Source organism: Elgaria multicarinata, chromosome 2 (assembly GCF_023053635.1).
Source record: "Elgaria multicarinata webbii isolate HBS135686 ecotype San Diego chromosome 2, rElgMul1.1.pri, whole genome shotgun sequence".
In the NCBI taxonomy this organism is placed as follows: domain Eukaryota; kingdom Metazoa; phylum Chordata; class Lepidosauria; order Squamata; family Anguidae; genus Elgaria; species Elgaria multicarinata.
Genome location: NC_086172.1, coordinates 173,622,608 through 173,638,568, shown reverse-complemented (window position 1 = coordinate 173,638,568; position 15,961 = coordinate 173,622,608). Strand labels below are relative to the sequence as shown.

The window sequence follows — 15,961 nt, the reverse complement described above, 5'->3', positions numbered from 1 at the left end:
AATATTTTACTCTGTTGATCTTTTATTTTTTTTTGGTTCATTCTTTTTCATTCCATTTTCAGGAAAGTTCTCATCTGCCTGCCTCTTTGCTGTTAGCCCAACACAAAGACCGGTCTACGCAACTGGAAATGCAACTTGAGATCCCCAGACCGGTCAAGCCGGTTGCATTTTCGACTGGCATCAAAATGGTAAGGCCCAGACGGGGTGTGTGTGTGTGTGTGTGTAAGAGAAGGGTGGGTGAGTGTGTGCGAACCCATGAACAAGGGAAGTCAGATTTCTGCATTCTTCATCAGTCTTCAATAATTTCCATTCTGAGTCTTTGGTGTCGACTTTGACTTGCATCTTACAACACCAACAACGGTCAGGCCCCACTAGTGCGGTGTAGTGGCTAGAATTTTGGATTGGGACTCAGTAGATCTGGGTTCAAGTCCCTACATATCCATGAAGCTCACTTTGGGCCAGTCACTGACTCTCAGCCTACCCTTCTGCACAGGGTTGTTCTGAGGATAAAATGGAGAGGAGGCGGCCCATGTAAGCATTCTCGAGTTCCTTGCAGGAGGAAAAAGGGTGGGATATAAGTGTAATAACACACACTAAATAATAATAAACATGCCAACATCTAGATTCACCATAGCACCAAAGTAATGTTTGTATAATTTGAATTTGAAGGTAAAGCAATTAGAATGACTAGACTGTTTCTAAAGCCTTGTCACTGCACCAATTTATGGGAGTTGTTTATACATCATGTAGGAGGGCACAGCCCATTGAATTAACTGTGTGCATTTTATTTACTTGTTTGTTTCATATTTATACTGCCCAACCGTCTAGGCTCTCTGGGCAGTTTACAACTAAGACCATGAAATCCAATTTAAAACTAAAAGGGCAACTAAAATGATTAAGGGGCTGGGAAGATTACATCAACTGACATTGTTTAGCTTGGAAAAAAGGAGGCTAAGGAAAGGCATGATAGAGGTGTACAAAATGATGCATGGTGTGGAGAATGTGGATAGGGAGACATTTCTCTCCCTCTCTCATAATACTAGAACCCAATGGGGTCATCCCATGAAGCTGATTGGTGGATGAATCAGGACAGATAAAAGGAAGTAGTTCTTCACACAGCGCATAGTTAAATTATGGAACTCACTACCACAAGATGTAGTGATGGCCACCAATTTGTATGGCTTTAAAAGGGGGTTCGATAAATTCCTGGAGGCGAAGGCTATCAATGGCTACTAGCCCTGATGGTTGTGTGCTGTCTCCAGTATTTGAGGCAGTAAGCCTGTGTGCACTAGGTGCTGGGGAACATGGGTGGGAGGGTGCTGTTGCACCATGTCCTGCTTGTTCATCCCTGGCCGATGGCTGTTTGGCCACTGTGTGAACAGAGTGCTGGACTAGATGGACCCTTGGTCTGATCCAGAATGGCACCTCTTATGTGTGGATGGATTTCTGCATTGAGCAGGGGGTTGGACTCAATGGCCTTGTGGGCCCCTTCCAGCTCTGCTATTCTATGATTCTATGTTCTTAAAACTTCAAAATCACGTAAAACCAGAATAACTTACAGTCCGGGGAAGGCTTGTTTAAAAAGATATGTTTTTAGGAGGTGTTTAAAAGGTACTACATTTTCCGCCTCCCGAACTGCACGAGGGAGGGTTTTCCAGAGGGTGGGTGCCGCTACAGAGAAGGTGCATCAAAAACTTTGGGTGTACAGTATGTTTGTACAGAAACAGCACCATGCAGGTGCCCTCATTCGGTCAAATGAGCGTGTGCGTTGGTCCTGGGATAAATGGAACATTCTTGGCAAAAGAGCAGATTCTTCTTGCTCACAGGCTGATTTTGCAAACAGCGCTCTTTTTTAGACGCAGCGCTTCCGCTTGGAATTAATTTATCCTTCTAAAAACAGCGACAAGGTGGAGAAAATGGGCTTCTAGGAATGGGAACCGAGATAAAACTGAGGGAATAAAGTATTTTCGATAATGTGTTTGTGTGTTTGTATAGTGGCAACCTCTGCTCATTTCACTCCCTTTTCATCTAGCCCCCCAACGCATTGTGCCTGCTAAGCTCAGACCTGGAATAGTTGTGCTAACTACCAGGAAGGGACTTCTGTGCAGAGCTCAGCCTGAAATCCTACGCATATGTATGATTTGCTATTATTGAAATGTTTTTCAGCGACACTTTTTTTTTACTTTAGAAACTTCTGTCTCTACTGTCTATGATGGCTAGAATGACAGAAAAACCTGACTTTCTACATCTCTTTTCCTAACTGAAGGCCCCGTAAGCCACATTTGACCTGCTGACTCCTCCAACCAGTTATCTGCCCTTGGGTTTTCCTCCTTTTCTTCCCTCGGTCGCCATGCCTTTCTCTGCTGCTCCTCCTGGTGGCTGTGGTTCCTGGCTGCTGTGCATTCTTATGATCCTGTGCACAGTGTTAAATTGCATTAATTCAGTTTAGCAGTGCACATAGCTTTGCCGACATGGGTGGCCACCATAGACTCATAGAATAGCAGAGTTGGAAGGGGCCTATAAGGCTATCAAGTCCAACCCCCTGCTCAATGCAGGAATCCATCCTACAGCATCCCTGACAGATGGTTGTCCAGCTGCCTCTTGAAGGCCTCTACTGTGGGAGAGCCCACAACCTCCCTAGGTCATTGGCTCCATTGTCATCCTGCTCTCATTGTTAGGAAGCTTTTCCTGATGTCCAGCCGGAATCGGGCTTCCTGTAACTTGAGCCCATTATTCCATGTCCTGCACTCTGGAATTATATCTTGATTACATGCTGTACCCTTTTGTATTTACACGACACTTCTATACACAGGGACAGAATTCCTAAGGAACGGTGGCAGTTGCAGCTGGGATGCCGCCAGGAAGGAGGTGGGGGGTGATGTGGAACAGTGGATGCCCCCTGGGCAACAAGTTACTGCAAACTTTCCAAACCTAGCACTCTCCAGGAGTACTGGACTCCAGTTCCCAAGTTCTCAGAATTGATCTTGGAATTGTTGTAGATCGCAAGCTGAATATGAGCCAAAAGTGCGATATGGCTGCAAGAAAGGCCAATGCTATTTTGGGCTGCATTAATAGAAGTATAGCTTCCAAATCACGTGAGGTACTGGTTCCTCTCTATTCGGCCCTGGTTACGCCTCATCTAGAGTATTGCGTCCAGTTCTGGGCTCCACAATTCAAGAAGGACGCAGACAAGCTGGAGCGTGTTCAGAGGAGGGCAACCAGGATGATCAGGGGTCTGGAAACAAAGCCCTATGAGGAGAGACTGAAAGAACTGGGCCTGTTTAGCCTGGAGAAGAGAAGATTGAGGGGAGACATGATAGCACTCTTCAAATACTTAAAAGGTTGTCACACAGAGGAGGGCCAGGATCTCTTCTTGATCCTCCCAGAGTGAGGAATAACGGGCTCAAGTTAAAGGAAGCCAGATTCCAGCTGGACATCAGGAAAAACTTCCTGACTGTTAGAGCACTACGACAATGGAATCAGTTACCTAGGGAGGTTGTGGGCTCTCCCACACTAGAGGCATTCAAGAGGCAGCTGGACAAGCATCTGTGAGGGATGCTTTAGGGTGGATTCCTGCATTGAGCAGGGGGTTGGACTAGATGGCCTTGTAGGCCCCTTCCAACTCTACTATTCTATGATTCTATGATTCTATGATTCTAATTGCTTACCATTGGTCATGCTGATTGGGTGATAGGAATTGCAGTCCAAAACACCTGAAGGCTGCCAGATTAACTATCCTTAGATTTATGGCTTGTTTGTCTAACTGACTTGATGATTCAGAGACTTGAACCAGGAACTTGACAGCTTTAACTCTTAAGGTCAAAGTAGACCTTAACCTCAACGGCCCTGTTCAGAAGACCCCTTAAAAGGGGTCTTCTGAAGAGGGCCAATGTGTGGCTGCTGCTGAAAATGGCAGGCATGCGTCTAGTTCCCCTCTGTAATGTACAGTAGAACTTGCATGATCCCATGATGTCGCGGTATTCCACGTTTCCCTGCTCCTGCCATTTAATTGGCATCCCTTGGGGGCACAGACCGTTGGCGCATCACAACACGCACAAAGTTCTACTGGATGTTATGGAGGAGGAACAAGGAATTGGATGCACAGCTGCCATTTCTGGAGGCAGATGTACTTTAGAGTAATGTCTCGTTTGGCCCTCAGCCGCTCTTCCATGCCAGCCTTCTAGTAGTTCAATAGTCAACAAAGCTGCTGTTTCTCTTTAGCTGCCAACCTACTCTTCCATAACAGTACCTTTCATTTTGATTATAATTTTATCTGCTGTATTTTTTTTGAACACCTCATGGTTTCATAACTCAGAGAGAGAGAGAGAGAGGAATATGTTGGAATATGTTTCTTTTTTCAGTATTAGTCCTTAAAGGCTTGTTTCAACAAAAATTTTGTTTGTTCCCTGTAGCCAGATGCATTGTATGGCGATAATTACTTAATTCCTCAAATGCCCCAGTGCCAATTGGAGCAGTATTATCTAGGATGTCAATCTTGTAAAAGTTGCAGAAGTTCAACTCATGATTCTGTAACGACATGGCAGGTAATTGGCAGGTAAAGCAGCCTTATAAACCTAACCCTACAAATATGTTGGCCCAAGTCTTGCAACAGTAATAAGACACGATCTGAGCCTCGGGTGTCCATAGGGTCAGCCCACTTTTTGGCAAAGGGATCTTACCAGCGATTCTCTCCCCCCTCGATGAGATTTGATGTCTGTATGTTTTCTTACCTGTCCTTGCCATAACGTCACAGGTGCACATCTGGCACAGACAGAATTCTCTTTTGCTCTGGCCTGACAGTACTGCTGATCCGGAAGGGTGCTTCTTTGGAGTGAATTAATAGTTCATGTAATCACCACTCCTTGCCTTGTCTGCTATGCTTATATTAGTGTGCAGACCAAGCAGGAAGAAGAAACAGTACCTGATTCTCAAAGCAGTGGAGTGGTGATGCTCAGTGGCTGAGCATGTGATTGCTTAACATTTATCTCTGCTGTGCGCACTTTCCTTCTCTCTTACTCTGTGTCCCACTTTTCTGGCACCCCATTTTGTCTCTCTGTGGTGCCCCATTTCCCCTCTCTGCTCTCTCTCTCTCTCTCTCCCTGCACTGTTCCCTGCTTCTCTGTTCTCCCCCAATTCCCCAGGTTGTACCTTGACAACCCTCTTTCCCTTCCATCATCCCCTTCTCATTCTGCATTCTCCCCCCCACCCCAAATAAGTTTATAGGTGTTGTCCCTCAACCAGGGATTTAAAGGCCTGCTTCCCCGGCGTGTTAATAGCCAATCAAACACACGAGGCTGGAGAATACACTTAATCCATTTACTTCCGATACTGCAGTATGGGGGTGCTCTCCGGTTCCACAAGATGGAGGCACCCTGAACAAAGGAATCTCACAGTATATATAGGCCCTGACTACAAGAGGGTGTTAGTCTCATAGAATCATAGAATCATAGAATAGTAGAGTTGGAAGGGGCCTACAAGGCCATCGAGTCCAACTCCCTGCTCAATGCAGGAATCCATCCTAAAGCATCCCTGACAGATGCTTGTCCAGCTGCCTCTTGAATGCCCCTAGTGTGGGAGAGCACACAACCTCCCTAGGTAATTGATTCCATTGTCATCCTGCTCTTACAGTCAGGATGTTTTTCCTGATGTCCAGCTGGAATCTGGCTTCTTGTAACTTGAGCCCATTATTCCGTGTCTTGCACTCTGGGAGGATTGAGAAGAGATCCTGAGCCTCCGGAAGAAGGCTCACTTCCCACAGAGTGTGTAGGATTTGGCCTTGAGGAGATAAGCTCTGGAGAGGGCTGACTTTCTAACCCTTCTGTTGGTCAGTTCTGGATTAGCAAGTTAAGTTACATTCAATTTTCAAGTTAAGATGCACAATCTCAACGAGTCATAGGTTACATTGGATGCTCTATTGGTCGAAAGTTTTTCCCTTTGTCTGATGTCCATCGTTAAGGAATGCAAATCTGGCATATAGCCATAGGTAGCCACCCTTTGGCAGAGTAGCCCTTGGCACATTACATTCATTAGAGAGATGAAACCTCTCCCTGGGGCTATCGTAGGTACAGTGGCCCATTCTTCTTTAAAGACAACAAAAAACATTTTTACTGGCCAGGTACGCTTCCGAGTTAATCTCCAGTGAGGTTCCAGCTGCCCGCCATCTGCATTTCCCCCCAAATGGCAATAATCAGTTGCATTTTGTGAACCTTTCATCCTGGCAATTCTTTGCGGAGGGCCAGATCCACCTTACTACATGGTCACCTGGGGCAGCACAGTTTGAGAGATGGCTGCTCTTGGGTTTTGGGGTAGGGTGACCATATGGAAAGGAGGACAGGGCTCCTGTATCTTTGACAGGGAATTTCCGCAGGGGTCATTTGTATGCATGCAGCATCTCGTGAAATTCCTTCTTCATCACAACCGTTAAAGCTTCAGGAGCCCTGCCCTCTTTTGTATCTGGTCACTCAAGGCAGGGCTCCTGCAGCTTTAACGGTTGTGATGAAGAAGGAATTTCATGAGGTGAAGAAGATGAAGAGGGAGTTTCACCAGCTGCTGCCTGCATACAAATGACACCTGCTGAAATTCTCTTTTCACTACAACTGTTAAAGATACAGGAGCCCTGTCCTCCTTTCCGTATGGTCACTCTATTTGGGTGTGTGTGTCCATATGTCTCCTGTCTTGTACTGCAATTTGCATTTCTTTGAGTGCCTTTGAATAAGTAAATAAATAAATCTGTGAAGGTTGCAAAGGAATGAAGATTGAATTCTTGTGGACCGCCCAGACAGCTTTGACTATTGGCCAGTATAGAAATGTAATAAACTAACTAAATAAAAAGGGCTAACTGTATCTTTTAGACCTGATGTTTAGGTGGTACCTCCATATTCAGAGGCAGTAGGCCTCTGAGTACCTGTGGCTGGAGAGAAACAAGGAGAAGCCTATTGCCTTCGTATCCAACTTGTAGGCTTCACAGGGGCATCTGGTTGGCCAAAGTGGGGACCTGGAATGGATGGACATTTGGTCTGAGTCGGTTCTTGAAGGCCCAGGGGCGAGACACCTGCAATGGGCCTCCTCCCTCAATGAGTTTGTCTTCTCACCTCCATGGTCACCAGCTGCTATCGCTCCTCATCGTCTTTGTCGTCATTGCTACTGCTTCCTTGCTAGACAGGTAGAGAGCTAGTGAGGGTGTAGGCAGAACTGTCTGCTGCTCCTCATCACCACTGTAACCTGGGCCAGAGCGAGAGGCAGGTGGGCAAGCAGGTTGCCATGGGGAAGTGGAGGAACAAGTCCAGGGGGCCCTGGTCACTGGGACTCTGCAGAGATGTGGACCTTTGGCAAGTACCTGACTCTTCCTATCCTTGACATTGGACTTGGCTCTAGCAATGCTCTCCTTATGTTCCTATTATATCTCTGGCAGTGGATTGGGGTCAACTCAGCAGTGGCGCTGAGAATAAAAACCCCTTCGCCTAATCCTCTGTGAAGGCCCCTAAGTGTTGGGCAGTTCTCTTGAACCCTGGAGTGTCTTGGGCCAGACACAAAGCTGGAGATTTTTTGTTCTTTTTAAAAGTGATATAACAAAGGCTTTTCAGCAGCATTAGACAGTTTTCGACTTTCTGCGTGAAGAAAAGGTTCAAGCAGGAACACGTTTAGCTGCATTTGAGAGGTTTGAACTCTGTAGCATCTATATTTTCCTTTGCCCTTTTCTTTTTGTTATTTGAAGTGTAAACCAGACAGAGCGTGTTGAAAAGCAGCCTGTCATCTGATTGCTTTTTTTTAAAAAAAAATGTGTGCTAACCTGCCAAACTAATATATAAGATCTTTTAATTAGTTTGGGGCTTACTACGTAATTGCTGCTCTATTAAAGCATTCAAGTTTTTGGTGCAATTAGCTTGGCTTTAGATCCACATGCACACACCTTGCCTTCTCTCTAGCTTGCTAAAAACTGAGCTTAACACCACTCTGAACAATGGATGCTTTGCTGCCTTTTGTACTTTCCTATTCACCTAAAAGCAATGAACTCTGCTTCTGGAATGGAAAGTTGAGGTATAATCCCCAGCTGAAACAGTTTGATTGTATTTCAAGTAAGTGTGCTTAGGATTGCATCCTAATAACTGCTCTCATAGAATCATAGAATAGTAGAGTTGGAAGAGGCCTATGAGGCCATCCAGTCCAACCCCCTGCTCGATGCAGGAATCCACCCTAAAGCATCCCTGACAGATGGTTGTCCAGCTGCCTCTTGAAGGCCTCTAGTGTGGGAGAGCCCACAACCTCCCTAGGTAACTTATTCCACCGTTGCACTGCTCTAACAGTCAGGAAGTTTTTCCTGATGTCCAGCCGGAATCTGGCTTCCTGTAACTTGAGCCCATGATTCTGTGTCCTGCACTCTGGGAGGATCGAGTTGTCCTCCAACACATCTGAAAGGCACCAGGTTGGAGAACATTACCGTGGAGTACACATGCCTTAGATACATCCCGATTGGATTACTGTAACGCGCTCTACGTGGGGCTGCTTTTAAAGAGTGTTCGGAAACTTCAGCTGGTTCAAAGAGCTGCAGCCAGATTGTTGACTGGGGCTGGTTACAGGGAGCATACAACTCCCCTGTTAAAACAGCTCCACTGGCTTCCAGTCTGTTTCCGGGCACAATTCAAAGTGCTGGTTATGACCTATAAAGCCCTATATGGCTCGGGTCCAGGTTATCCGTATTCTCCCTTATGAGCCTGCCCGTGCTTTGAGATCTTCTGGAGAAGCCCTTCTTTCAGTCCCACCATCTTCACAGGCACGCTTGGTGGGAACATGGGAGAGGGCCTTCTCGGTGGCTGTTCCAGTGCTCTGGAACTCTCTTCCTGGGGAAGCTAGACTGGCTCCCTCCTTGATGGACTTTCGGAAACAGGTAAAAACTTGTTTATTCCAGCAGACCTTTGGAGAATAATCTGGTCCTCCATCTATGTTTTTTTTGGTATGTTTCTTTTCCTAGGTTTAAAATGTATATGTTTTCAATTTTGTAAGGCCGCCTTGAGGCCCAGTATTGGGTGAAAGGCGGGATGCAAATAAATAATAATACCGTATTTCTTCGATTCTAAGACGCCATCAATTGTAAGACGCACACTAATTTCAGTACCACCAACAGAAAAAAAGCTTTGATTCTAAGAAATAATAAACACATCCGCGATTCTAAGACGCACCCTGTTTTTAGAGATGTTTATATGGGGAAAAAAGTGTGTCTTAGAATCGAAGAAATACGGTAATAATAATGTTGAACACATATCAGTCTGCCTTCAAATAATGACTCAGGCCATTGGTTCAGCTAGCCCTTTATTGCCTTCTCTGATTGGCAGCAGCTCTCCCATTATATTGTATAGAGGCCTCGGCCCGCCTTCTTCTTACCTGTTGCCCTTTTGACTGGAGCTGCCAAGGGTTAAATCTGGGACTCTGTGTTCTGCTGCTGAGCTATGGGCTTTCTTTGAAAAGTTACGCCACATTCCTTTTGTTGAGGGCAGGCGTCCCCAGTCTTTTGGGGGCCAATGGGCATACTTGTAATTTTGAGAGAGTGCTGTGGGTGCTCTCACAAAATGGCTGTTATCGGGTGCTTGCTCATTCATAAAATAGCTTCCTTGGGCGAGGAGTCGCAAAACACACATATCCGAAAGGCAAACTGGTGAGGTTGAAAGAAAAAAGAAAAGAAAACTTAAATACAAGGCAGGGGAATGCCAACTCAGGGTGGGTTGTGTCATGCGAACCAGATAATTGAGTTTGGCATTTCCTTGATTTGGTATCTCCATTGATGGTTTCCTGCTGCATTTATCCTGCTTGTATTTTGTCTTGTTTTTTGATTACTTTTATACGGTATATTTATAAGTTTTGTTAGCCACCTTGTATACCTTTTTAAAACCCCAAAGGCAGGGTACAAGTGTTATTAATAAGCAAGTATTCACCAGTTGACCCTTGGGATTCTTTAATTTTGGTCATTTGCTGATTTTTGCTGCCTTGTCTTGCGTGTTAGCAAGAGCATTACAGTGAGATTGGTCTTGAAAGATGGAAGGTGTCTGGTAAAACAAGCCAAGATATAGCTGGCAAGGGGATATGCTTTCTTTTTTTTCTTTCTTTTTCCACCGTTGTTTGCTTTGGAAAGATCACGCTTTAAGCACATGGAAATACTTCGCACTTTGGAGAAATGCTGACTTCCTACATGCTTTATGAAGGAACAGCACATCATTCATACAATGTAAGCACATTTTATAGATTATCTCAATATAACTTTTCATTTCTGCTGTCTGGTTTTTTTTTTAAAGATGAGGTCTAATGTGTTCCTTCTTTTGTTACCATGTTTTGACCATGTGCTTCATAAATCACGAATAACTTGAAAAAAAGAACATTCTTGCACTACATAAATATAATGGAAAGATACATTTTGAGTGGTAGATTTTACTGGTCTAGAATGTTGGTAGTAAACTTTTAATTTTCAAAGTGAAATGAGCCAGAAAAGGAAATTTGGATGAAAATTTAATGTTTGGCAACTGTTGGCCTTGAGATCCAATCCCACCTCAAGTCTTAGATGTTTTATTGTGAGCATCATTGTGAGGTGGACTGAAATGTCTCTCTTTGAGTACAAATGCCCAAATTAAATTCCAGAGTGCATTAATTTGGGCATTTGTACCCAAAGAGAGACATTTCAGTCCACCTCACAATGATGCTCACAAGAACCATTGCTAAAAAGGTCAGAAGAGAGAGTGCATTTTGCCAATGTTCTGTTTAGATCAGTCAAGCTGATTTAAGTTCAGTAGATTTGTATTAAAGATCTAAAGCACCCCTCAAATATCAATTCTCTCTTTCCATGCGAGTGCAGGGAAGGGAAAATATAATTGTGTCTACCAAGTGCCATAATGCCATTGCCATAACACTAAATGCAGGACTTACTGCCCAAATAGATGTGTGTGTGTTTTGCCTAGGTCCGTATATTTCATGTAATTGGTCTTTCTGGAAGTGTGTGTGTGTGTGGCCAGTCACTACCTCACAGGGTTGTTGTGAAGATAAAATAAGTGGTGATGGGAGAGCCATGTATACTGCCCTGAGCATTCTGGAGGAAGGGCAGGATAAAATGTAGATGATGATGAAGATGATGATAATAGATAACTGGAGGCCTTAAATCACTGAAGCATGGTATCTTACAAGTGCTGCTAGGTCTTGTTTTACATGGTCAGGATTCAGGAGGAGTTCTCAAAGAAATTATCATCAAACAAAGAAGGAAACAAAGAGAGCTAGATGATCAAGAAGAACAATGATTCCTAGGGTGTTATTTGTTATGCACAATGGCTTAAAGTTATTCATAAGACTCCACAAGCATTTGGTTTACCTCATGTTTGGTTTTATTTAAGTATTTTAGATACTTAACTATTTTTTCTACTTCCCCCCCCCTTCAAAATACAACAGGATGCCATTAAAAAATAATTGGCAGGGGTGCTGGTGTTGGTGTGGAAGAAGGAGACGTCCCTTCCACGAGGCAAATTGAGGGAGATTTTGGCCTCCATTAAGGGTACTGGGGAGGAAACATGGACCCTGTTCCACAGAGCACAACCTCTAGAAAGGAGTCATACCCAGAAATCTGATTGAAATAAATGCGGAGTGTATAGGAGAACTTCCTGCCCCATGAGAATTAGAAAGAAGGAATGTCATTTGGAATATTTTGGGTCAGCCAGAGTTATCTGAAAATACCCTTTTTCTTTTTCTGAGTGATTTTGTTTAAGAGCAGTGTGCTACTACCTAAAATGAAGTACCTAGATGGCGGGGATTCTCTGTAGCGGCTCCGAACCATTTGGAAACCCCCCATGTGGTTTAGGAGGCAGAAAATGTAGCATCTTTTAAACGCTGCCAAAAGACGTACTTGTTCACCCAGGCTTTCCCTGGACCGTAACTAAACTAATTCTGCCCCTCCATTTTGCTCCTCTGTTTTCCTGCACCTTTATTGTAGTCGGAAGTGCTTTTATGCTGTGTTTTAATACTATGCCATAATATGGTGTTTTTAATATTTCATTTTAATGTTGTGAACCACTGAGAGGTTCTATTTTATTCAGCGGTACATAAATGTCACAAATAAATAAATAAATAAATAATAGTCACACAGTACATTTTACATGGATGAAGACTGTCTTTTTGAGCCTTTTTCCAGTACCGCTTTTCCGTCTTTAAACTTTGCTCTAGCTTGAAGAAACAAGGCAGGCAGCAAATGTCAGCTCCAGTTCTTGTGTCAAGCAGAGTTTCTAAATGGCTCGACTATGCAACCAATAATAATAAGGCCATGATGAGCACTGCATACTAACGACGTCTTTCCAACTCCAGATGTAATAAGTTGCATGTGGATGTTGCCTGCTATGAATTATTCACATAACCAGTGTGACACATTTAGAAAATGACATGGATTGCTGACCATACATGGATTGTTGTGCAAAGGCTTCCTGGTTTGTTCTGAATTGTTGACATGATTTGATGCTAGTTTTAAACTCTCCATTCAGATGCTTCATTTCTCTTTGGAACTGTTATTTCTTCTTTTTGGTTTATTTCCTATAAAAATTGAGAAATGTTTAGTGGGTGTTTTTTTAATGACATATTTCAACTTATCGTAGTCAGAGTGTGGCTCAATTAGGGTGACCATATGACCGGATTTGCCCGGATTTGTCCGGGTTTTTGGTGACAAATCCAGGAGGGGGAGGGGAAATCCGGATTTTTCCAATCTTCCCCAGCCAAAGAGCAGCTCTAATGGGAATTAACAAAAATGCTTATAACTCCGTCATTTTTAAACATAAAGACATGAAACTTGGCACGATGATAGCTCTTAGGAAGGGCTTTAATCATACCAAATTTGAAACAGATCCGTTCATCCATTGATTTTTTAGGAATTTTTTAATAATTGAGGTTTTAAAATTATTTTTTAAATCTCCATTTTTAAAGATAAAGAGATGAAACTTTGCACCATGATAGGTTTTAGGTAGAGCTTTAGCCATACCAAATTTGAAATAGATCTGTTCATCCATTGATTTTTTAGGATTTTTTTTAATAATTGAGGTTTTAAAATTATTATTTTTAAAATCGTCATTTTTAAAGATAAAGAAATGAAACTTCGCACCATGATAGGTTTTAGGTAGAGCTTTAGCCAAAGCAAATTTGAAACAGATCGTTCATCCATTGATTTTTTTAGGAATTTTTTAATAATTGAGGTTTTAAAATTGTTTTGTAGAACAGATTTGTCTTAAACGTGTGCTGTAAAATCAGACATGTGACCAAGGCTATGTTCGGGTGGGCACGCCCTCTTGGTGCTGGACACGCCCCCTTGGGGGACGACCATGTTGTCCTCCTTTTTGGTTTCCAAAATATGGTCACCATAGGCTCAATAGGTCTCTCGATGTCTGACTTCATTTGCCCTGCTGACACCTTGGCTACCACTGTGGGTGAATGATTATCAAGTGTCCTACAAGAGTTGGTGGTCTGGATTCTAACTCCACCGTTGCCTAGTTAGATTTTTCAAATTCACGTCAAAGGCTCCATATTGAGGAAGGCTGAACTAATGGAATTTCCATATTATATAGGCACCATATCTTTGAATGCCAGACACAATGGAAGAACATTGATGGTGGAGTAACTGTCTTCTTTGTGCTCTGCCTAGTTGGTTTTTGGCTGCTCTTGGGCAAAAAATGATGGATTAGAGAGGCCTTGGTTTGATCTACGAAAGCAGTACTTTTGTTGTTCTTATATGCCAAAAAAACCTGACAGCCCCACTTTGCAAAGTTTTCAGAAAAATTGCCTACTAGCTGCTCTGTGGCACTTTTAAGAACTGTGGCAAGTGGCATTTTTTTGCTTATTGCAGGTTGCTGCATCCGTCTCCCTGTGTTGATTAATAATCTAGTTAGTCGCAATGTCCCACAGAAACGTGGTTGCTAATAGCTTAAAAGAACTTGAAGGTGATCAGTGGACTTGTGAAAAACCAAAATCAAATGTCAGAAATTGGGAATCAACCTTAATTTAGGTAGAACTATTGGACTTCTGTATGTGTCATGGCGAAAGAGTTTCCGGATCAAGGAGATAATGCATTGTAGTGAAGTAGCAGTCCTACGTGTATTATATTTTTTATGAAGGGTGTTTGCTCAGGTGTTCAGGGGCGGAGGAGAGATTATTGTTCCCTGCAACCATTATCAGACATCAAAAGCTGGCATCCCCTATTTGCAACCAGGCTGGGTTTGGTATGTCCATCAAGATAGAACTGAGGACAAAGCATTCACAGTGTTGGTAATTCCTGAAAGAAACGGCTTGTTGAAACGGTAAAAATGCTCCGTTTTTGAAAGGTTTAATGGCTTATCTTTATTTATATTTACCAGCTCTTGTTTCTTTTCAAATAATTAGCCCAGCTAATCCAATTTCAAAGCATGCCATTAGAGTCCCTTTGTAAATCCGTAAAAAGCAAAGAGGAGCTGTGTTGATCCGTAAAGAAATTCCCAAAATCCACAGTGAGGCAATGGCTTTATTAGGGACCAACACGATGTCACAAAATAATGAGCAAAATTACTCAAATCTTCTTCAGTCTTTTGTGAGATTTTGGTTGGTCTCTAATAACGGCGTTGCCCAGTGGTGGATTTGGGAATGTGTAAATCCAGTACCTATAACTAAAACCTTTGGTATAACCAGGATGATCAGGGGTCTGGAAACAAAGCCCTATGAAGAGAGACTGAAAGAACTGGGCATGTTTAGCCTGGAGAAGAGAAGATTGAGGGGAGACATGATAGCACTCTTCAAATACTTAAAAGGTTGTCACACAGAGGAGGGCCAGGATCTCTTCTCGATCCTCCCAGAGTGCAGGACACGGAATAACGGGGCTCAAGTTGAAGCCAGATTCCAGCTGGACATCAGGAAAAACTTCCTGACTGTTAGAGCAGCACGACAATGGAATCAGTTACCTAGGGAGGTTGTGGGCTCTCCCACACTAGACACCTCCAAGAGGCAGCTAGACAACCATCTGTCAGGGATGCTTTAAGGTGGATCCCTGCATTGAGCAGGGGGTTGGACTTGATGGCCTTGTAGGCCCCTTCCAACTCTGCTATTCTATGATTCATGGGGCAAGAGACCACCTGCAGCAACATACAGTGATGCCTGCATCTCCAGGAAGTACAAGTCTGTCAGAGGAGTTGGGAGAAGATGAGTAAGAACATAGCCTATGATGATCTCAGCATCCCAAGAGCATGCTCTGACTTGAACGGAAAAGTTTGATTGCACTTTACGGAAAGTAATAGGCCAAAGGAAGTAATAGGGGTAGTGATAGAAAACATGTATGCTCCGTATGATAGGAATGGCTTGAATCAGTCCTTCCTGGAATGAATAGGATTTGTGCAAGAATACTCCTGTGATAGAGTGCATCTTGCATTTTAAAAAGCTCCTGGTGGATTGCATCCTTAATACAGCATTGCTTTTTTTTTTTTTTTAGCCCTGGTGATCTCAATAACATGCCAAAAATGCAATGGGAAGGATGTTATGTTTTCTGCATGCACATGTGTGGACATTTCTGGGGGATCGCTCCTTCTCAGCCCTGCTGTGGAATGCAGGCTCACCTGTGGCTGCGAGAGCACTCCAGAAAACTTAATACTTAAAAGGTTGTCACACAGAGGAGGGCCAGGATCTCTTCTCGATCCTTCCAGAGTGCAGGACACGGAATAAAGGGCTCAAGTTAAAGGAAGCCAGATTCCAGATGGACATCAGGAAAAACTTCCTGACTGTTAGAGCAGTACGACAATGGAATCAGTGACCTAGGGAGGTTGTGGACTCTCCCACACTAGAGGCATTCAAGAGGAAGCTGGACAAGCATCTGTCAGGGATGCTTTAGGGTGGATTCCTGCATTGAGCAGGGGGTTGGACTCGATGGCCTTTTAGGCCCCTTCCAACTCTGCTATTCTATGAAGTTGCTGACAGGCTGACCCAGAGCTCCTGCTTT

The 15,961-nt window shown here is 43.6% G+C and overlaps 1 protein-coding gene across 1 annotated transcript in view; it reads left to right on the top strand.

The window, feature by feature from the left end:
• Positions 1-15,961, top strand: part of MNAT1 (MNAT1 component of CDK activating kinase) — a 168,686-nt gene that overhangs the window by 69,351 nt on the left and 83,374 nt on the right. The window contains exon 6 of the mRNA XM_063118222.1: positions 63-188. Coding sequence (XP_062974292.1) covers positions 63-188 — 126 coding nt within the window. The remainder of the gene's footprint in view (positions 1-62; positions 189-15,961) is intronic.